The sequence below is a fragment of the Calypte anna genome, chromosome Z (assembly GCF_003957555.1).
Source record: "Calypte anna isolate BGI_N300 chromosome Z, bCalAnn1_v1.p, whole genome shotgun sequence".
Taxonomy (NCBI): Eukaryota; Metazoa; Chordata; class Aves; order Apodiformes; family Trochilidae; genus Calypte; species Calypte anna.
Window position 1 is genome coordinate 42069151 of NC_044274.1, and position 24316 is coordinate 42093466.

Here is a 24316-nt window from a genome sequence, read left to right on the forward strand (position 1 = left end):
GGGCAGATTCTCTCCTGTTCTATCATTTTGAGAGTAGACTGCTGCCTCCCTTCTCTTCTTAAAATGGAAAATTTTTAACTCTCATGGAATTTAGGATGCAAACTTTCTAATGATAAGGATTTCTGATGGCATTTATATTTTTCCACTCTATTTCCATGCTTGGTCTTGCTGTACATGCAAGAGAGCCAATACCAAGAGATTTTCTTCCTATTGCATTGCTAAACAGTTTGGGTTTCCTACACTATTAAAAAGTTCTCTGTTTACATATTGTGTGATTTTTTGAGAATTTTTTTGTAAAACGTTTTCAAAGACTTGCATTGTTTCTTAATTATTGCATGATTTGAGGTGACTGTGTGTGTGAAGACAATGTTTTGCAGCTGTCACTTGAAATTAGGACTCATTGTTAATAAGAACAGCAGAAACAATATGCTTGGATGCCTCATTGTATCAGCATCTGATAGAGTTGGGACATGTGGAGGGAGTTGTAATGGTGAAAGATACAGTTTTTGATAGATAAGCTTACTACAGGTTAATTTTAAATTACATTATAGATATATGGAGACATTTAAAAATCCCAGTCCATAATAATATTCTTTCCTAGTCTTTATTACAGACAGTATAATCAGAATTAAAGAAACATGCATAAAAAGAGTCTGCAACGTCATGAAAAATCTCTATTATTTTGTCAGTGAATAATTGGGTGTAAAAAGGCATTGAAGGTCACTAATGTGGTTAGATTTTCTCTCTATTGACACCCAGCCTCAGTGCATGAAGTACACAGAAATCTAATCTCCATGTTTCCAGCACACAATCTCTGTTGTCTGTATAGTATATCTGCATCTAGAAATTAACTGATTTTGTGCCTCAGTTGAACAAAGTTTTACATCAGCAACTAGTTGCACTGGCTGCTTGACTAAGTAAAGTAAAATAATCTAATATCAGGAAGATTGAAATTTTGGATTTTGACTATGAGTTCTTTTAAATAAAAAAGAAGTCGACATGTTAAGCATTGTGATTCAGGCAAAGTCATTGCCCTGTACTTCCAGTAGTTTCTCAACCATTTTTGCACAAGTCTTGTAGGTATGTAGATGAATTTATTTCCACAGAAATTTATAAAATGGGGTTGAAACAAAAAATCTAGAAAAACCTCCTCACCTTCTCTTTCAGTCACATTCTCCTCTCCTCTCCTCTCCTCTCCTCTCCTCTCCTCTCCTCTCCTCTCCTCTCCTCTCCTCTCCTCTCCTCTCTTCTCCCCTCCCCTCCCCTCCCCTCTTCTCCCCTCCCCTCCCCTCCCCTCCCCTCCCCTTCCCTCCCCTCCTCTCCCCTCTCCTCTTCTCTCCTCTTTCTTTTTTTTTTTTTTGGTTCTCCACTTCCCAACATGTAAAACACCACCAGTCATGCACTGTAGATTCATAAAAGCTGTGAATATTTCTAGTTCTCTGGCAGGTAGAAGACATTGTTATGGCCTGAATACACTTACATCTGAATAAATTCCCAGGGAGGCTGAGAACCACTGACATGGTAGGTATGTAAAACCATGTAGCTGACATCAAGGCCTGTTGAACTTGTGTAGCCTTATTGAATCAGTGGAGCGCTCAGTCCCCAGTGAGGCAGATGTCACCAGCATCTGCATTCCTGACAAGCAGCTACACCTGAAGTTCAGGGGACACTTACATCTGCTAAGCCCTGCATCACTGAAGCTTCATCACAGGCTTTGAAAAGTGCATTTTCAAAACTAAAGTAGCAGCTTATATTTGTTGATTGGGTGTAGTGGAAGGAGTCTTTAGAGTGCAAGTTCTACAGCCATGCTGGCTCTTTAAGGCCCTTATGTATTGTGGTCACAAATGAGACTTTCTTCTCCTGAACATAACATTATACAGGAACTAAATAATTTTAAAATGCATTAGGTGGATTCTGACTTTTATATTTTCTCTGAAGTTTACCTTGAACATGATATATTCCTTCTTTCTTTCTTTCTTCCTTTCTTCCTTTCTCTTCCTTTCTTGCTTTCTTCCTTTCTTCCTTTCTTCCTTTCTCTTCCTTTTTTGCTTTCTTCCTTTCTTCCTCTCTTCCTCTCTTCCTTTCTTCCTTTCTCTTCCTTTCTTCCTTTCTTCCTTTCTTCCTTTCTTTTCTTCCTTTCTTTCCTTTCTTTCCTTTCTTTCTTTTTCTTTCTTCCTTTCTCTTCCTTTCTTCCTTTCTTCCTTTCTTCCTTTCTCTTCCTTTCTTCCTTTCTTCCTTTCTTCCTTTCTCTTCCTTTCTTCCTTTCTTCCTCTCTTCCTCTCTTCCTTTCTCTTCTTTTCTTCCTTTCTTCCTTTCTTCCTTTCTTCCTTTCTTCCTTTCTTCCCTTCTTCCCTTCCCTTCCCTTCCCTTCCCTTCCCTTCCATTTCATCTTATTTGAAAGTTCTGTATAGCACAGGAGTCAAGTCACACACAACACAAATACAAGTCAGGTAATAAAAGTGACCAAAGAGCACTGTGACAAGACATTGCATATTTCACAAAAAAACACCAAAACATTCCTATATAATGCAATCCAAAAAACTTATCATTCTTTCAGGGAATTCTACCTCATTCTGCTGTCATTTGAGTAGAAAGCTTTTACCTGGGCAGTAGTAGAGTGGTGATCAAATAACTTTAAATAACAGGTAGAGTTCTCTAGGAAATGTAGTTAAAATACATGAAATGTCTATGTGTGCATGAATACATAATTATTTCAAGTCTGGAGACTGTTGTCTTGGTTTATTCATCTTTGAACCTGAGACATACCTATTGCTATGCCTTGCAGTCTGTGCCTGCATTCCTTCAGCCCTGGCTAATATGTGGGCTTCTTGTGGTGAGGCTGAAATTCCGCTGCAGGGTTTGAGTGGAGAAACTCTTGTGGTTTATGGCATCATTGGTACCTTGAGATGGAAGTGGGGCTATATGGAAATAAATCTTCCTTAGAGGGCTCTGTACAATACAAAGTGCTTAAAAAATACAAAATGAATGCTGCTTTTACTGTTCTGGCATTGGCCCAGCCAGTGCTTGCTTATGGATGATTATACTATAGGTGGGTGTTCTGCAGCCACAGCTTTCACCACTCTGGTTGAAAAATAGGAAGAAGAGGTGGGCAAATGGTAGTAGAGGGAGGAGGCTGTTGCTTTATCCTCTCTCCTAGTTCTCACACACGGCTTTTACCGCATCTTTCCAAACCTCACCTGTCCTCCTGCTATGAAAATGCAGCTTCATTCTTGGTTTCCCTATGTTATTTCCCTCCTAAAACAGCAATTGAGAAAGAACACAGCCTGGCTTTATTTTACTCCATATCAGGTCAAAGGTCGTTCATAAGTCATGCAGTACCTATAGTGCCTTTTTCATGCGAGTATAAATTCAGTGTTTTTCACTCCTCAGATCAGTAAAAAGGCAGGTGTAAGCCACTGTACTGCTGTCTGTTCTGATGTACGGCTGCTGTTGTTTGCTGTGTCCTTGCCCCTATTTGTGTACCACAGTATAATTGTTAAACATGCTTATACTGCTGTGCTGTTCCTATGGTGAATCCTGCATTGTAATTTGATTTGATTAATGGATTTTAGAAGGTGTAGTCCCCTCTGTCAAACTCATGTGGATTGAGGACACCATTTTATAGGTAACCTTGCCTGTTGATCTCGACTAAATTGAATTAATTGCTCTATAGTTCACTTAAGAAAAAATTTAGAAAACAAATCCAGGAGCTGATCACATAAGAGCACTAATGCTGCATTTCTAATGACTTGGTAGCAATCATTTCTTGCTAAGAGGACCCCATGTCATACAGGTATGCTTTCCATAATGTAGAAATGATAACTCTGTTTACTGTGAGTTTTACAGATCTCCCAGAGCTCTGACCTTACTGTCCTTTGTGGGAAAAATTGACACTGGCTTGTTGTCTTTAGTTCCCATTTGCCTTTTTCAAGATTACAGGAATATCGGTCTCCTGGTTTTGGTGGAAAGAGAGCTAGTTCTCTTCTCAGTAGCTAGAATATGTTTTGTATTTAGCATAAGATTTGTATGAGAAGAATGTTGACAATGAATTGATGTTTTTAGCTGCTGCTAAGAAATCAAGGACTTTTCAAATTCCCATGCTTTACTGTTGTGCAGATGCACAAGAAGCTGGGAGGGAGCATAGCCAGAACAGCTGAACTCCAACTGACCAAAAGGATATCCCATACCATGTGACATCATGGTCAGTGTATAAAGCTGAGGGAAGAAGAAGGAAGGGAGTGATGGCATTAGTCTTCATAAGTAACCACCATCAAATTTGATGAAGCCCTGCTTTCCTGTGCATGGCTGAAAACCTCCCTGCTGATGGGAGGTAGTGAAGGAATTCCTTCTTTGGCTTTGTTTGCATACACTGCTTTTGCTTTACCTATTAAACCATCTTTAACTTATGAATTTTCTCCCTTTCACCCTTCCAGTTCTCTCTCTCATCCTTCCTTAGGCAGTGAGCAAGCGGCTGGTTGGGGCTTAGTTGCTGGCTGTGGCTATACCATGGCAATCACCTTCTGTCAGTTCAAGATTTTCTCTCTTACTATCACAGTTGGTTCAAGCTCACTACAATCAAAGTTCTACTTTCTTCTATAAACTATTTTAACAGTTTCATTTCAGACATTGCCATCACTGAGGAACAGCTGAAAGAGCCTGTGATTGCTAAGAGATTTGCTTGGTTCTTTCTTTTGTACACTATGATACTTTCCCTTTGCTCCATTGAGTAATTCACACTGCATTTGGCCTCAGATGAGCACATACCTGTATGCAGGTTGCTAGCCAGACTATTGTTCGTTTTCTTTTAAAATAGACATTTAAGGTTAATTTAGGGTCTGAACTGTAATCTGTTCAATTTCTTGGGTTTGGAATGCACATTCAGTATTTCATTTCCACAAAGATATATGTACATATGTAACAAAGACCATTCATATTATTTTGAGGATTTAATTCAGCCTCTCAGTAGAATGCAATAAATAAATAGGGAATAAAATATTTGCATCATCATAGCTATGGCCTGAGGAGATTCATACACTACCATAACCTTGTCATCTTTTTTTTTGATATACAATATAAAGAGGCTTGTAATCCTCCATATATTGATTTTTTTATTATTAAAAGTGAAAGTTGAAGGGCACCTTTAAGCCTGCTTTATCAGCCACACTTGGACCAACTTTGGATGCCATTTCTAAGAGCTGGAGAAGTGCCAAAGACATTAAAAGTTACTTTTTGCTTGCATTTTGAAAAGATATTATTACTACTGTTTTTTTATGAAAGAATTCATTTTATTTGATTTGCAACAAATATTTTTATTCAAAGTAGTCTCTTCTGTATTAAGTGGTTTGTCTCCTGGGGTGAGAGCGTGGCCTGTAAAGTTCCCAAAAGAAACTAAACTTGTCAGTATGAGCAGTGTTATTTCCTTCAGAGTTTGTTGTGCTACAAGTAATACAATGACAGTTTATTGGTGTCCATTTGGGGAAGTGGGATTGGTATTTTTATTTGAGAATTATTTCACTTGGGATGCTCTGAACATAATAATGCATGATTGAAACAAACACAATTCAGTGTAATAAGGGTCCTTCTCTGAGAGGAATGAAGAACTAGGAGGAATGAAGTTGTTCATTGACTGGTCATAGCTTATGTGTCCAAATATCACAGAAGTGACTCATGCTGGCCATGTCCAACTGCCCTCCACTGAAAAAGGGAGCATGAATGTTACTGGAACTCTCTAGACAAGCTCTTCTAAGTCTGTCTTTTCAGTTCTTCTGGAGTTCAGTTAATTTAAAACCTTACTGCTAGAGTTGTTTAAATATTCATAAAAGCAGGTCAAGTTCACTATAAACTGTTTATTCAATATTACATATATGTAGGGCTCCACTGATTTCAGCCTTCACACTTTCAAAGTGTGTTTTTCATTATAATATCCTCATGAACTGAAGGAAAATGTTGTCTATGTCCATTTTAAAGACAAAGATCTGAGATGTGGAAGGACCATGATTTTCCCAGAATGCACAATTGGTGGCCAAGTCTAGGAGTAAAGCTATAGTTTCCTCAGGATCTCCCACCTTCACCTCTTTCTGTGAAGTTACAATAGGAAAATAAATTGAAAATGGGAAAAAATTGGTTTTCTTTCCAGGTGACAAATGTTTGTAGTTTATAAGATTTCTGTTGGATATTGTAGGTTCTCCTTTAAATCCTAAGAATAGGTACAGTTCAGTCAGAATGAGTTTATAAGCATTTAAGTGATTCTGACCTGTAGTTCAAACATTTACTCTGGAACTGCAAATTGACCAAAATAACACTTTTTGCACATGAACCAAGATCACTTATATGTTCATGTCCATTATATCATACCAGGCCATTTGACTGGAAGAAGAAGATGGGTGGCATAGGCCTCAGCATGGTTTGACTCTGAAGAATTTACTCAAAAAGGACTTCTGTTATGTTTGGAAAAAAGAAGTTTTGTCTAAATAGAAGGTTAGGTCAGTGAATGGCATTTGCTATACTCTAACATTTATCATTCTCTTACTACTCTCTTTCTCACTGAGCTTATTCTTCTCTCTGATCCCTACTGTAGATATGTATCATATCTTCCAATGTCCTCTTCAGCATGAATAGATCATGAAAAAATTTGTTTCAGTTCTTCCTGTACTGTAGTTGTGAGCTGAAAATGATAGCTTAAACTCCACAGAGTGTGGAATTCTCTCGAAGTGTTGATTGATGTGTGAAAATCATGGATTTGATATAGTTCTAAGCATTTACATTCTTCTTCAAAATCTATTCATGAGTAAGGTTGTGACATAGCTGTCTTGTTCAGACCATGTACACTTTAAATTTTATAGTGTTTTCTTGCTTATCTCAAACATTACTACCTGGTGATCTATGTCCATGTAATCTATCACTTAGTTTTTTGAATTGGTTTTAGATCAAAGGTACATACTTTCATTTAAGTGTAAAAGATCTCAGGCAAACCTGAATAATACCTATGTAAATAATATTCCTTAATGACTAGAGTTCTCTGCAAGTGCCTTGGTACCTCTAGAGATTGGTTGAAGAAAGCTGATGAAACCCAAAATGTGAAAGAAAAATTGTACACTATATGGACTTTTAAAAAATATCGTAGCTATCATTAGTAATTGCGTTTCTCTTATCTGCTTTCTTAGCTATCACCAAATTTAATTTTTATTATGCCAGGCTTTTTGTAAAAATCGTCCAGTTAAACCAATCTCAGAATTTCCCCTAGATGCAGTCAGCATTGTTTCTCTGCCCTTAAAGGTTAATGTTGTATTTAAGGCCCACAGCTGTCTGCACAGAAACAATAATCCTTGCCTGCATTTGGAGGGACTGCCAACTTGCCTATTACAAATAAGTAGCACTGCTGTCTTGCAGAGGTTCTCTGTATTAGCAAAAATCAGAGGTTAAAGAACCTCCAAATTCAAAGAGGAGCATTAATAATTCAGAAATGCATTTTTTAAAATAATATTGTATGTATGTGACAATAACAGTGTTCTTTGTCCTTAAACATTTTAAACCATCGGTTTCCTAGCACTTTACCATCAGCCACACTGGTTTTACTTTCCCTTCAGCACAGAGAGAAAATAACATACTTAGAGGGAACGTGGAGGTTTACTGCAGCACTTCCATTTATTTCTGCAGTGGATACCCTGCTGAAAGTTGCATTGACTGAACACAGGACAGACACAAAGATCAATCCTAGTGGGACCAAAACCCTTGAGGTAGTGCTTACTCAAAATCGATCAGTCTTTTTAGTTATCCCTGGCAGTGATCACTGTTACATTTTCTAACCATTTTCACTACAGCTTTTTCCTCCACCTTATACTGAGAGCATGGTCAGAGGTGCTGTCCTCATCCATGTTCAATTCAAACCACCATTGTTTTCAATAATATCAGTAATTTTGTTATATCCTGGTCTGTCTATTCTTTCTAGATAGGACACCATCGCAATCCAACAAAATAAAAGTACACTTTGATAAAATTATTTCCAGTGCTGTTATAACCTGCTGAGTTGCAGTAAATAATTGCCAGGGGTCTGAGAATTCTGACATTTCCTTTTCCTTTTACAGCAGCTTAAACAGCCTTATATTCTTATCCTTCAAAAATCATATTTCTGATCCAATTTGCATGTTGTCCTTCTGACTTCTTTTTTTTTTTTTTTTTTTTTTTTTGTACTGCACTGTTTAGAAGCACGTGCTAAACATGTTTTAGGATGTGTATAACAAGGGAATTTTTGCTGTAGAAAGGATATCTGTAAAATAAAAAGAAAAATCAAATACATTTTAAATATGCTAATATGTAACATTACCATATCAACGCATATGTAATTTTGAATGTATCATATAGATGCATGTAAAGTGTGTCCCCCGAGCTGATAAAATGTGTTACTATATAACCTCGTTGCAGGATGCAGAGTTGACATACCCATTGTTATGCATTGGTTTTCCTGCAAGCTGCCACAGCAGGCGGTTTCATCCAAGTAGCTAAAAGATCATCTCATTCTGAGAATCATCCATTTGCCTGGCAATCAGGGAAATATCCTTGTTCTAAGAGTTAAATGTCAGGTCTGAGAGAGAGTGACAGTATTCCATTTCTGCTCAAGCCAGTGGTGAGAGGAAGTTCATGTGCTGTGACTGCACCAAGCTTGAGGAAATGAAATTTGTTGCCTGGGTCACAGTAACAAGCACACTCATTACTAACACTTTGCAATTAATTTGATTGCCAGACCTGTACAAAACCTGTAGTAAAAGGCTTTCTCTGACTCAAGAGAGGACCTTCCTAAGACAGTGGAAATACACTGTCTGTGCTGTAGTGTTTGCAAAGAACTGTGGCTCCTAAGGCCACATCATCAGCGGTCTCTCCAAAACCAATTTAGCAAGAAGCATTATTTTAAAAGAAGCCCTTTTTTTTTTTTTTTAGTAGACATGCTTTGCATCTCAGGACTGAGTATTGATGTGCTTCTTGTTGAGATCATTGAGCTGTGTTTGGTGACAGAAGGAATCAAGGTCCAAGTCAGCTTTCTTTCTCAAAGAAGGACTTCCCTTCTTCCAATGATGGCATACCAGCAAAGTACTCTTAAACATGACTTGAAATTGCTTTAGAAAATGGAATATACCAGGAAGCTGGTATTTGTCAATTCTGCTTTCCACTCCTGAGGCAGAACTACCTCAATGCATAGCGGGTCAATTGAACTTGGAATTTTTTCTCTACCTCTGTTGAACTCTAATTACACCAAAGAGGTGAATCAAAATGCAGGATCTGTGGAAAACAGTAGGCAATGTGCTAATTTAATTTTTTCTTTGTTTTCTCAATCAATACATTGACCTCGGTGCTGCCTGCCAGATTTGACTTTGGCACTGAGTTGTCCTTTTGAAGTCACTAGAACTGGTCAGGACAGACATCACCCAAATTATTAATCTTCTTTGACATGTTCTGAAATGCATCTGTTAAATAAGCATTGCTTGTGGTTTTATGGGTGCTGCTTCTGTTCCAATTTGTGTTTGTATTTCTCAGCTAAAAAAAAAAAAAAAAAAAAAAAAAATCTTATGTGACTGTGGTCAAGCCCAACAGAAATTATTGAAATCACCATAGCCCTGAATATGAGATTTTTTGGAAAATATCACTGATTCATCTGTCAACTGTTAAATTATCAGAAAAGTTCTGAGTAGGTGACAATGGAATTGCTACTACTGTAGCTTTCTATATTTCTTCTGTTTTACTGCCCTTAGGCTTTTGCACTTCAGCGCCTTCTTCCACCACACTGTGTCCCATCCAGTACTAAATATATCTCCTAAAACATTCAATATTTATTTACTAATTGTGATCAGGCTAAAATTCAAGTACTGTGCTTGTGGGACCTTTTTTTTATCAGAAGCCGTATTTAAGTGATGACACACAGTAATTTGCTCGTTCTTCTGTCAGTGTAATTTACAAGGCAACGACAGATAAACATAGCTATACAAGATTCATTTACACTGACACAATGGCAGATACACAGAGCAGAACCCTGCCTATGAGATAAAGTGGACTGAGTGACTTATGCAGTAATTAGGGGATAATTGTCATTAACCTCACAAACAGTAGTTTACCCATATTGTTTAAAAGGCTCCAGGATGCATAATGACAAGGTAATCTGTCAAAGCGCTAGGGGGAAATATTAATAAGATTTGTGCAAGCCTGGATAGAAAATATGCAGAAAGCGGCCACATTAAGCTAATTGGTGGATGAATATACACTTGTAAAAGTGCTTCTAATGGCACGTTTGCTGCTCTCCAAATGACTACTGTTAATGTGGAGAAGTGGGCTGCCTAGAAAGTCAGGACTGCTGGGACAAGAGGGTATTAAGACATGCAGGCACAGTTATTATTACTTTGTACACTGTAATATAATTTCTCCCACTTTCTTTTGCATTTCAGTGCCTCTTGTATGTGCAAACAGATCACTTCATGTACCACAGCATTTTTATATTCCACTGACCTTCACCTCTGTGGTGTCACTTCTGCACCCTACTGTCTCCCTTTTGCATCACATTGCCATCTATGACACACCTGGGTTTTTTGGTGCAAATTTTTTAGGTAAACAATCAAAATAAAAAGGCTTCATTAAGATCATGTTGTATATATTGCAAGTAATAATGCATAGTTCCCTAATGAATACTAAGGGAAATCAATCTCCTGGTTCTGCTGCCATTCATACACCCACTGCATAGTACAGCTGAATCCTTATTGAGGCATAACTTGGGTTCAGACAGAAAAACAAGCATGTTATGAAATCCAGTTTATGAGTATAACTTATTGGCACTTTTACTTCAGTATGTTTGTCCTTGGGCAACGTCTCAGGTCCTTACAGTGCCTGTCTTTCTGCGAATTCCTTACCAAATTCTACGGAAGTTTTACAAGCTTGGGAAGACTCAGCCTTTGTTGCTTACATTTTCCAGTTAGGGTTATGGCTTTAGTCAGTTTTGATTTGAAGTGAGAAAAGGACTATCTGATAATCTGATTTGACTTCACTGTTAGATGTCCTGCCCTTCTTTTTGATGCAGTCCATGTTAGTTGGAGGAATGATGTCAGACATGATTTGCTTGTATTATCACATTGTGCACTGAGGAAGGTCTTGGCTGAAGAGAGCCTGGGTATCTCATGTGGCTAGGTATACTGCAAATAATAATACCTCATTGGTGCTCTTGGGGAATGTTTCCCATTCCTCATAAAAATTCAATGTCATTCTTTTCAGTGTTGGTGAAACCAAGGCTCAGAAACAGAGGCTTAAGTAGCTCACTAAATTTACAGAAAAACTGTCATAGCACAGAAAGTGTAACTTTACTTCTCAGTAAGCACTGGCAGTAAGCAGGACTGACACCGTACAGTAAATCATCAAGTAATTTCAGGGACTGAGAATAACAAGGCAAAGTCTCTTATATGGCCTACCAAACAGGCAATGTGTATGCACAAATTGGTGAAAGTGAATATGAAAATAACTGCCATGGTTATATGCATGCTAGGTATTTCCTACCCACTTACAACAAATTGAGTTGTAAAGTTAATTTGTGGCTGGAGCAATTTTAGTAGTTCGCCGTATTTGTGTCTCTGTTTACATGCTATCCTGAAAAGTTCCCATGGCACTTCTTACAGCCTAAAATTTTTGCCTTCACGCACTGTGTGCTTGGTAATTTGGTTGCTTCTAGGAGCCATATCTGCCTAAGGGCAAACATTCTGTTACATGCCACAAGTTAGTGTCAAAGCTTCTTAGATTAGAGCTATTTCAATGTATTTATCATTCTCACAGGTTGGAGAGAAGCAAAGGTATCAAAGTATTCTTCTGCACCTGGGGTCCAAGGTTGTGGATTGAAAAACTGTTTAACGAGTTTGAATACCAAATTTTCATTAAATCTTGAAGTTCTACCATTTGATGAATGTGAGAAGAAATGCCTCACCTTCAGCGTGCATTATAAAATGTCTTTGTAAGCAGATACCATAAAGCATCTCATCACTTCACATTAAGTCTTCACTTAGGAAAGCCTTCAGACATCTTTTGAAAGTCTAAACCAGAACTGATACTGGAGGGAATAAATGTTTGCCTTTGAAAATTTATGCCATTCTTGAGGGGAGAAGGGCAAAATAATTGGGAAGTGGCACTGGTATTTCAAAATAAGTGTCAAATAATGAGCTAATGACAACTTCTGAAAGATTACTTTGGATCTTCTTAGAGCTACCGTATCAATGCTACAAGGGGTTCTGCCGCTATCAAGTAGTGACAGATTTTGCCACTTAATAGTTGTCACCAATATGAGAGCTGTGAAACAAGGCAAATTTTATTGACATCATAGTAGTTATACATCTCTAAAACTAGAGATGTGTTTATATTCTTTTCCTCCAGGGAGGTTTACTGCTTAAAACACTTACTAGGCACCCAATTGTAAAAATGCTTGATGTAGTTGCTGTGATTAAATGAAGCTCGAACTGCTCTGATTAAATATGTTGCAGCTTCACAGTGATCTGTCATAGTTTTAAAAAGAAAACTGCTGTCTGCAGCGTTATTCAGGAAAAAAAGTCATCATCTTGTGAATTATACATTCTTATCTAGTCCACAATCAAGAACATTCCCTAACAAAGTGAATATTTTATCAAAAGTCAAACAATATGTTTTAAAAATCAGAGGCACTTAAAAGTAGTGCCCTTGCATCCTAATGGTTTTATTGGAGTTGCAAAGGTGAATGCACATTCATGAAGGAATGTGCAGAAAGAGTTCAAATTAGTGTTTCTTTTCAGTAAGAGGTTATCTCCCCTACCCCCAGTTTGCATGGATCTTCTACAGTTAACATTTAATACAGTTTCATCATCTCTCCATCTCTCAGGGAAATCTTTCAAATGAAAGGTTGGTGAATCTGAAAAAAATTAAAAGGCTTTCTACAATTAGGGGTGTCCTATGAGGAATTTCTGTTCTTGAAAGGAGTTGTGTGTTGGGGATCCAGCTTTTTCATTCTAGAAGTTAGCCTAGAACCAGCAGGTTGCTTGTGCAAGGGTCTGTGCTGCTGGCATATGTCTTTGGGATGAGATATAAAACAGAGGACCTGCATACTTTCGGTCAGTAAAGACCCTGTAGGCCATTTAGTGAGATCGTGGGTGGTTAACAGCAGTGTCCTGGCGAGGTTTCAGCTGTGGTTATTGCATTCCACCTCCTTACGTTCCATCTGCAGTTTCAGCAGGACGTGGTGTTCTTCACTTTCACTCTGAAACTGTTGAGCAGTGCTCCTGTGTGTCATTACACAGCCTCTGTGCTCCACCATGGTGGTACACTCACAATATATAGTCAAACATATTTGGCTTCATATCACGTTTCAGGGTTGTTATGTCAAAATTACTTTTCAGCGTGGTCAGTGGAATTACTCTGGATTTAGCATGCATGCCATTGCTCTGGATCTAAAGTGCAGCCAGATTTGACCCACTGTCTACAATATCAGTTAGTAAATTTTGCAGTTTACGTCTTTGGGGGTCGCTTTGGTCTAAACTCAAAGCTTTTGACTGCTGAATAAATAAGGAGACCTGGTGTCTAAGGGGCAACCAGAGCAAGTACTGTTAAAATTCTCTCAGCAAAAGTAAATGTCAGCTTGCATATAAATAAATAGAATCTTCTTCATGTTACTGTTTATTTGAATACACACTGCCAGAGTAATTCTTGGTGATACTTTGAGGAAAGAAAGCCACCTTCTCTTCCTCTGCTGTAAGAAGGTGGCGAAGAAAACAAGTCCAACAGGTAAGAGAAAAGTGGTGTCAGGAGGGAAGATCTATCACTTTTGATTTTTCTAGCAGAGTGAAAGTTGCAGTGAAGCCGAAAGGTAAAGATTTCCATTATTGACTGAGAACTTGGTAGTGCTGTGCTGCGTTTGTTCCTGCTGCAGGAGTGTAACTCAAGGAAGGGCTGCTGACACTTAAAACATGGGTTTGTTCGTATGGTTTCAGTTGGTGAAAGGGGGCTGGTGAGAGGTGGATGAGATGTGACAGATGAGGGCGAAAAAGTTAACTGTGGCTCTTTGCAGGCTGTGTTAACTCTCGTATCAGCTGCACATGTATAATCACACCGAGAAAGTATGCACACCTTCTCTTCATGTTTACAGAAGCAAGGGTGAGTTAGGTTCAGCATGGTAACAACAGCTCTCAGGCAAATGAGAGACTGTGTGTGTGAGTGTACATTTTGATGGAAAACTAGATACAGGGCTTACTTCTGTCCTTGCTGGAGTCTGTGGGAAGTGGCCAAAATGAACAAGAAATGTTGCACATTGCCACATCTGTACTAATGTGAGTTGGTGTGCTGCTGCACACTTTTGGTAACTTTTACCCAGGAGTATGACTACCCATAGTTTAACAGCTTGAAATTTAATTGGGAAGCAAAGAGATGCTCCTGGGAAATTCAGCCAAACAAAACAACAAACCCTAAATCATGGAAATTATGTAGGCTTTTCTTTATTAGAAACAAATGTTGATTTCTTTTTTCTGTCTGCACCCTAATTAAAACCATCCTCTGCAATTACAGTATGACCAAATTAATCTTCCAGTCTGCTTTTCAGCTGTTACAGCTGCACTCAAAATGTTTCTTCAAGATCAGCTAGAAAATATATAGCTCTTATAAAAGAGGCTTACAAAAGAAAGGTTTCTGATTAACACTAGGCTTAATTATAAAATTGAACCTGTATCTATATAATATTTTTAACATGGATACCTAGCTGATATGCATCGAAAGTGATGTTTTATGGTGAATATGCAAACTTGCTAAAATATAAGGGCTAGAAATGTATTTTTTCTATGCAACTTCCAGCAGTTCTCAGGATTCACTGCAGTAGTACCCTAAAATAATCCTTGAATGCTTCTCAAAATGTAAGACTTATTTAAGAAGCAGTTTTACCTTCTTTAACTTTTTCATTAATTTCAACTCTTGTTTAATCATATCTCACTATGTGTTCAGCCAAGTGTCTATATACATTGTACCTATGCCTAGAAGTTAGACAGTAAGATAAAAATAGAACTACAAAAGGCCTGTGTTATGTATGTGTATATACATACATGTGTCTATGTGAGAGCAGACATATGAAATTACCTGCAGGTAATGCAGGCCAAGAAGCCAATGAATCTTCACACACAAAATGTGAGTTTAAGCCAATTTATTTCCTAACAAAAACACAAGGTTTACACTGCATATTTATATTTTATATTTGTGTAGACTATCCTTATTTTATAAATAGGCAACTTTTAAATTGTGAGGTTTTAAATCTGAGTTGAAAACTTGAAATTTGTAAACCTTAAAGTCCCTCGGGAAGTGAGAGACCCCCCCACTTAAGGTCCTAAAAATTAGAGTGATCTTTGTGTCCACCTTCAGTTGTAGCCTGTCTGTATCATCCAAGATAATAATCTTGACACCTATCACTCGTTCTATCTATCCCAGAAGCCTAAAACAAGATGTACCCTAACATACCGAGGCACATTTCTTCCTAACATGCAGTCTGCAAAGATGAAGAGGCAGGTTCAGAGTGATTAACCATGTAATTACTTCATAGATCTAATGGTGTAAGCGTAGATGTGAATCTGTAACAGAGTGTAGAGTTAGGAAGAGATTCAAGGTTATGTCTTCTATCCTTGGGGGTTAATTTAAAATTTTTAAGAGATTAAAAGATTTTCTCCATCTGAAATTGTGAAGAGCTACACACAAATGTAAAATAAATAAAAATAAAACAAGGCTGAATATGTAAAGAAGGAAGAGCATCACTGTATGCTGTGTAAATTACGCTTCTCTACTGACTGGCTTAGAGGTGCAAGCTTTTAGTGGTATCTCTATACACACTGACTTCGTTGTACACACTGTCACAGGAGGCTTGGCTTAATCAGTTGTGAGCTGAAAAAAGGTAATATAAAGTGGAACCTTTTGTCATGAAATATTTAAATATGGATATGATTTAATGGCTTTGGGGAGAAAATTTAGCATGAGAGATTGTAAGAAACAAGAAATCGATTAGATGTAAGAAAGGACTTGAACCTCTCAAGTATTAGCACACACAGAGAGATCCCTAGCTAGTTATAGCTTAATTCAAAGGGGATAATGGTTAGATTTTTTTGTTAATTTTAAGTTTTATCAAACAATGACATTCCTATTCATTCTTCATCTACTTTTGGATAATACATACTTACAATGATTTATGGAAAGCCATCATGTTGTAAATATTGAAGCGTATGCTACATGATATCTGTAACTAGTGGTGTGTCCTCTTTGAAATACATGCATCTGCACAGTTTTTTGTTAACTTTCGCTAGGATAAAAAAGCCAAACAACTTCTTGATGAAAATTTACAAGATGCAGCTTGCTATAACTAGTAAAGGTAGGCAATGATCATCAAAGAGCAGCTTTCTGATCCCCCGCTGTTTCTCTGGCAGTGAGGATAACCCCATGACAATCACACCCATGACTGCCAGTTTCTCTGCTCAGTGGGACTTATCAGGGTCTGGCCCTCCTCATTGCAAATCCTTAAGTGAAACAAAGAATGGTGGTGTCTCACTAAGAGGTAGACAGCTGCAGGCTTTTCTGAGTTAAGCTGTGGAATAACTCCCTAGAAAGCATGTGGGAGCCCCTGTGTTTGGATGATGCCTGCCTGTTCTGTGCACACCTAGAGCTGGGTGTGCTGCCACTGCATGAGGGACTGTGTGATCCCACCTTCTGCTTACATGTGGGACTCTGTTACAGGAACTGTATCTACTGTTCTCACAAGTTATTGTCATGCTGGCTGTATTTAATTTTTATTTACTTAAGTATCCATTTTTACAAAACATCCATCTGTTACATAAGCCTGTGAATGGTTTACAAATTAAAACAACAACAACAAAAAAACAAATTACTACCAGTAGTACATTACAAAGCAGCCTACAGTTGGCTGCAGACAGGAGCCCTAATTCAATACATGTAAGCAGTGTAAATTAGATGATGTTATTTCCATCTTCAAACACTGTAAGTTACAGTTGGAAGGAATGAATACTTGTAGCTTGGGTTCAGAAACATGTATGATTTGGTCAGACGTGACAGTGAAGGCATGGAGACTGAATTCTGAACTGAGTCTGGTCTTCCAATTCCAGGTAGGAATGACTCAGATGTAGAACTGGTATGGCTGTCTGGAAGTTGTGGAAGAAGGAGATGGAACAATCTTTAGGTCACAGTCATGGGGAGAGTAGCCAAAGTTAGTTGGATGGGAAAAAAAAAATATCTTCAAGTTTTAAAATATGAACTTGTCCTTGATTTTTTTGTGCTGTCGAGGTGGGTTTTTTTACTTCTCTCCCCCTCATTTTGCTTTTATTTCACGTAGTTTTGTTCTTGAGTGGGGTCTTATGATTTGGATGTTTTCTACTAGGTAGCATTGACTGCCTGGAAAATAGTGCTCTATCAGTGGACAGGTAGAACTGGGGGGGCATAGAATGTCAAGAGGTCTACAACGCTTAAAGTTGTTAAATAGATGGAGCTATTTCCAGATAATGCTACAAACCAGAACCAATGTCTACATTGTGGCATTTCATTCATCACTGTGTAAATGAATGCAGAATATTTTCTGCATAGAGATGCTTTCTGGGGTCTTCCGTCTGGTTCAGATGGGTAAGATTTTCCTCAATGAATTACTGTTGATGGTTTCATAGTCTTGTATGGTTTGATTGGGCAGGGTAATGTGTAGAACATTTTTAATGGTTTTACAGTCACATCTAAGGTACTTGAAAGATACATGGTATTGACCTTTGTCATTAATTGCATATCCAGAGAGGTGACACAGACCAAAACTGAAATAGTAAAACCAGCAGTAAACAAAGAAATATATACTTTACTATTTGGGCCAATTGCATTTTCTAGAGAAATGTGAAGGGAGAGAAGAATCAATCCTCTGAAGAATGAAAAGAATAAAATAAATAAACAAATAAATAAGACCTGGGGAAAAATAAAATAAAAGAAAGGTATTTTTTGGCTTCATAATCAAACAAGAGCTATTGCTTTTTGCGATAGCATGTATTCCAAAGCATTCAGATAAGGTTCTGAAACGGAGATTCAAGAACTGAAAAGATCAGAGACAGTACCGTGGAGTACCTTGCAAGGCTTTCAAGCTGTTTAATGCATGAGGAAGCATTGGAATAATTCTGGTTTGATAGCCTGCAACAGTGCTTGTTGGTTGTAGTTACCGGGCTGATGTTATGTCCAGCATTCACCCAAAAGGGAAGATGCCAATAAAATGATATATTCATTATATAAGTATTTTAATATGTTTTTATCAATATGTGATGGAATGGATTGCTTGACATTACACTGCAGAATTTTTAAGTCCTACCTTCAGGCAAATCTCATGCTTACTAGCAAAAATGAAAGTGTGAAATGCTTTTTAATGTATATTTAACAACAGATAGTCTAGTGATTACTGATGTGTATTCTCTTAGGATCTTTCCCTTGCTATCAGAAGGCAATGTTAAGAGACAACATTTTTACACATTTATGCTATATGCATCCATCAGACACTCACTTTTTACATATTTTTAACTGTCATTTATAAAGGCTGAAAAAAGTTATCTCTTAAGTCTAAACCATAGCATGATTGTAAGCTTACAGTCAATTGACAGTAGTAGTTCAGTTACACTTAAAACAAGTGCCCCAATTTCTGCCTTTTGATGCAAGTTTATACTGAATGTTTTTCAGTATTGCTGTCATAGGGGAAAAAAAGAAACAAAAAAAAGGAAAAAAATTATAGATTATATTTAAGAAACAAATCTATCAAATGTGTCTATTTAGATCTTTTTTACAGTTTCAGAATTTAATATCAATTAAGGTACAATTTTCTATATTTTACAAAGGCAAGCACAGAAAAGGTTCATGTTTTGTGCTGAATAGTAGCATTGCACATAGATCACTGTTGTTAAATTAAAAGTATTGAAAGCATTTTACATCACAGAGTCCCATGGTCTTCATTCTGTTTGCCTTGACTTTATTAAGCTCAATATGTTTCTCTGACTGTGACTCTAATTACTATATTTGCATGTCTGGAAAGTTTGAATTTTTCAGTCAAGTTCTAGTAACGCTGTTTGCATGTTGGTTTTTTGAGCTTAGCGTTTCATGTTCAGGCAGCAGAGCACCTTCTATTGAATTCAATAATTATGCACAATCAATAAGTTTTTTTCTTTCTGTTTGTCTTTGTTGTTTCTTTGATATGGCCTCTAGGATGCTGCAGGCAAGGTGCTGGACCGCTGGGCCATCATGTCCAGGGAAGAAGAAATCATTACCCTTCAGCAATTCCTGAGATTTGGAGAAACTAAATCTATCGTGGAGCTGATGGCAATTCAAGAAAAAGAAGGGCAGGCTGTGGCTGTGCCATCTTCAAAGACAGATTCAGATATAAGGACTTTTATTGAAAGCAATAATCGCACCAGGAGCCCAAGTCTCCTTGCTCACCTGGAGAATAGCAATCCTTCCAGCATTCATCATTTTGAAAACATCCCAAATAGCCTTGCATTCCTGCTTCCATTCCAGTACATAAATCCAGTCTCTGCTCCGCTGCTGGGGCTGCCTCCAAATGGCCTCCTGCTGGAACAGCCAGCTATGAGGCTCCGTGAACCAAGCCTTACGACCCAAAATGAATATAATGAGAGCAGTGAATCTGAAGTTTCTCCTACGCCTTTCAAGAATGAGCAAGCATCCAGCAGGAATGCTTTGACCAGCATCACAAATGTGGAGCCCAAAACTGAGCCAGCCTGCGTCTCTCCTGTGCAGACGCCTACACCCGTCAATGATTTATCAAAAACAGAACACACTAAAAGCTCATTCCGCATTCACAGGATGAGGAGAATGGGGTCAGCCTCTCGGAAGGGAAGAGTGTTTTGCAATGCATGCGGCAAAACCTTCTATGACAAAGGTACTCTAAAAATTCACTACAATGCTGTACACCTGAAAATCAAGCACCGCTGCACTATTGAGGGCTGCAACATGGTCTTCAGCTCTCTCAGAAGCCGCAACCGCCACAGTGCTAACCCCAACCCCCGTCTCCACATGCCTATGCTAAGGAATAACCGTGACAAAGATCTAATTCGTGCTACATCAGGTGCTGCCACTCCGGTCATAGCAAGTACAAAGTCCAACCTAACTTTAACCAGCCCTGGGCGTCCACCGATGGGGTTCACCACTCCTCCCTTAGATCCTGTACTACAGAACCCTCTTCCCAGTCAGCTGGTGTTCCCAGCTTTAAAGACTGTCCAACCTGTTCCTCCTTTTTACAGAAATTTACTTACTCCTGGAGAAATGGTTAGTCCTCCAACATCACTCCCTACCAGTCCAATAATACCAGCAATGAGTGGCATGGAGCAGCATCCCCCTCCTCCTTCAGAGTCATCTGTACCTTCAGTACTGATGCCCACCCCAGAGCCTAATGCTGACCTTGCCCCCAAGAAGAAGCCAAGGAAGTCGAGCATGCCAGTTAAAATTGAAAAGGAAGTTATTGATACAGCTGATGAGTTTGATGATGAAGATGAAGAGGTGAATGACAGCAACACAATGGTGAATGACATTGGTCATGACAATCACTGCCATTCCCAGGAGGAAATGAGCCCAGGCCTGTCTGTGAAAGACTTTTCCAAAAGTGACAGAAGTAGATGCATTTCCAGACCAGACATAAGAAGGGCAGACAGCATGACATCAGAGGACCAGGAGCATGAGAGAGACTATGAAAATGAATCGGAGTCATCAGAGCCCAAATTGTGTGAGGAATCCATGGAAGGAGATGATCGCCTTCATGAACCTGGTGAAAAATCCATGATGCACAGTGACAGACCAGATGAAAACCACAATGACTCTTCCAACCAAGATGTCATTAAGGTGAAAGAAGAATATACAGACCCTACATATGATATGTTCTACATGAGCCAATACGGTCTGTACAATGGAGGCAGTGCCAGTATGGCTGCCCTTCATGAAAGTTTCGCTTCTACATTCAACTACAGCAGCCCTCAGAAGTTCTCCCCAGAAGGAGAAATGTGCTCCAGCCCAGACCCCAAGATCTGCTATGTATGCAAGAAAAGTTTCAAGAGTTCCTACAGTGTGAAGCTTCACTACAGAAACGTTCATTTAAAAGAGATGCATGTCTGCACAGTGGCTGGCTGTAATGCTGCGTTCCCATCACGGAGAAGCAGAGACAGGTCAGTAAATATTAATTGATTTTCTACATTATTAAATGTGTTGAATTATGTAAGAATAGGTAGTTTAGGATATATGAAGAATTAGAAAGATGCAAATTAATGGCAAGTGACAACACAATTGTGTTCCCTTGACATTGACAGAGTTTTATCACTTTAAGATTTTCATTGTTGCTTGGCATTCAGAATAGTAGTTATTGTGCTATCCTGTTAGTTATTGGCTACATAATAAATGTCATTATTCTTTCTGTGTGTGTGTGAACATGTGTATTGTACTTCTGTTTATAAACTGAAGTTTTTGTTAAATTTATTTTCTTCTCCTGTAACTTTTAAATTAAGAAAAGTTCCCATTAAATGTATAGTAACTTATATACAGTACAATTATCTTCATTCATGCAGAGCAAATCATATAACTAGGAAGGAATCAAAGGGGTGGATGGGCAGTTGGATGAATGGGCAGACAGAGTGAAAGGATTGGAATAAAAGAAAGATTTCCATTCCCATAGGGTCATACAAAAGCAAACAAAAAGCATTTGAAGACTGCTCTTTCTTCTCTTCATTTTTAAAAACTAGCTGCTATGTTTTAGCAAGAACAAGTAAATAAAAAGAAAACTTTTGTCTCTGTTTCTAGTAGAACTTACACACCTTTCTATCCACTATGGTCATTTAGTATTCTAGTCTTCCTTTCTGCATGTGAGAAACTCCCTTCCTCCCAAATGGGAATTATGATCACTCAGAGAGGAGAGGCTAGACCCCTACATATTTTTAAGATCAGCCAGGGTATATGCTGCTGGCCCTTCGATATGACATCAAGCCCTAGCTATGCCGTCTCAATACTGAAACAGTTTGGTTTAAACAGAAGCAGCTGGGCCTTAAATTCTTAGGTTTGGCTCTGTTTTTTTTATATACTATTCTTTTTGATTCCTGAGGAAAATGTAATATAAATGGAATTTGTCAAGGTGGTGGAATAACACAGTTATTTCATATTTGTGGATAAAAGCTTTCATATGTGATGATGATCAGATTGTCACATAACAAAATCTCAGGTTCATGGAGTGATGGTGAGATTGGATTGTCTCTTTTCCCTTACTTGTGTTTCATATTTTTTCATTATATTGTAAAAATTGAACAGACACAGGAAGGAAATTAAACCTAGCTAAACATTTCACACACGGGTCCTCTTGGTTTTTGTTTTTGTTTTTGTTTTTTAATTGAAATGACAAGGTTTGAAAGTGAACATCTCCTGTCATATAGAATGAAGGTGACTTTGAGTTGAGGATCCTGAGGAGCCAAAATTTGCTATTTTGGTGATGAGTGCAGTCCCCAAATCTCTCATATCTTCTGTTAATATTTATGAAATCTATTAAACAGGAAACTAGAACCACATAGAAGAATATAAGCTCAAAATGGATAAGAAAGACAATCCAGAAAATCTGTGTTTCAGTAGGATGAAACTCCCAGACATGAAGCTGGTAAAAGTAAATTAAGGCTCCCTTCTTGGGGTACCCTTATGGGGTACCTTGGGGTTCCTTGTCAGATGACAAGGAAAGCATGTGAGCTGGTGGCATAATTTGTGCTGAGTTTAGATGTATGCAACCCTTTTCAGTTCCTGAAGTTGCACAGGTTTTTTTAAGTCAAGAATTTGGCTTGGTTGGTCTATTTCCTCAGGTAAATTAAGAAAAGTCCATCCTATACTAAGCAAAACAGCAGTATGGGAAAAGTGGCTAGCTTTACGATTTGAAATTTTAGGTAATGTACTTAATTGCAGCAGGAATTCGTTGATAGGTCATGGTAATTGTAAAGTTAGCATAGTAAAGACTTTTATGTTCCAAGAAAGAGATGGCTGTGATGACATACATAAAATATTCCTGACACAAGAACATTATAAAGGGTCACATTTTGGAAATATTTTGTGAACTATGTATGATGTTCCTGCTAAGCTAATTGAAAGCAAAGCAATAAAATAAAAATCTGATCTGGGATCTTAAAATGCAATCTGCACATTTAAAGACAAAATTATTATTTACATAACATTCTGAGATTTTTAAGGCAAAAGATTTTTGTATTATTCCACTAGTAACATTCATAATATGTTTCAGTCATATGTTGCACTTACGACAAAAGAAATTCATAGTCATGTTAAATCCTTTAATTGCAAAGTCTTAAGAGAATTAATATAGTTTAAAAAATCTAAAGGTGTACTACTGTTTGTGTGCCAAATCAGACAATATAAGTGCTCCAGCACTCCTAGTTTTCAAAGGTTGTCTTGAAATGCCTTGAAAGAACCAAGTAATAATCCCAGGGTTCTTGACAATTATTTCAGGTACTTGAGTTGAAAACATATGCAAAAATTCTGTGGGCTCACATTTTTATCCAAAAATGCAATATCTAGGAATGTACAGAAATGAAATGCTTTTGCTGATACACCTTTTGAATGTATACATTTATTTTAGAGAATTTTCATTACCAATGTATACAACTTGTAGCTCTTCAGATTACAGAGAGCACCTCAAAAATAACTGGATATCTAAAGCTAAAGAACATTGCAAAGTGAGAACTTCTTCCAGCCTCTTAAATAAATGTAATTTAAAAGCTCAGAAGCATTTTGCTAATAAATACTTCATAAATAGCACAGATAGCACAAATAGCACAAATAATCATTAATTGATAATATTTGTCATGTATTGGTGTTCTATTTTGAACACATAATAAAAATCTGTGGGATTTGACGACGTTGTAAGTCACATTATCTTTGAATAGCTAGAGAAGTTTATAATTTCTATGCTTTTAAAATTATTTTTGTTTTGTTTTGTTTGTTTGTTTAGTACTATGTTCTTAGTTAATTAGCATTCTAGATACCCCATTACTTCTGGAGTATTTTTTTTAATCATATTACCAGTATTGTATTAATCCTTTTATAACTCAGTGGAGGTCTAACACTTGAAACTAGTTATGTTCTAAAAGAAAATACAAGTTTATGTGGAGATAAATAATACTGGCTGGTCCTTTTTTTCTTTTTTTTCTTTGGAGGCATCTGTTACAGCTTCAGACCTTTTCCAATGCAATTGCAGTTAATCAAAAGTTTCACTAGATTCTCCCTGTCCTGTACATACATA

At 37.7% G+C, this 24316-nt stretch overlaps 1 protein-coding gene across 1 annotated transcript in view; it reads left to right on the plus strand.

Annotated features, from left to right (window-relative positions):
* The window catches only part of BNC2 (basonuclin 2), a 229109-nt gene that overhangs the window by 185057 nt on the left and 19736 nt on the right, over positions 1-24316 (plus strand). Inside the window, exon 4 of the mRNA XM_030467473.1 lies at positions 19237-21203. Within this exon, the coding sequence (XP_030323333.1) occupies positions 19237-21203 (1967 nt within the window). The remainder of the gene's footprint in view (positions 1-19236; positions 21204-24316) is intronic.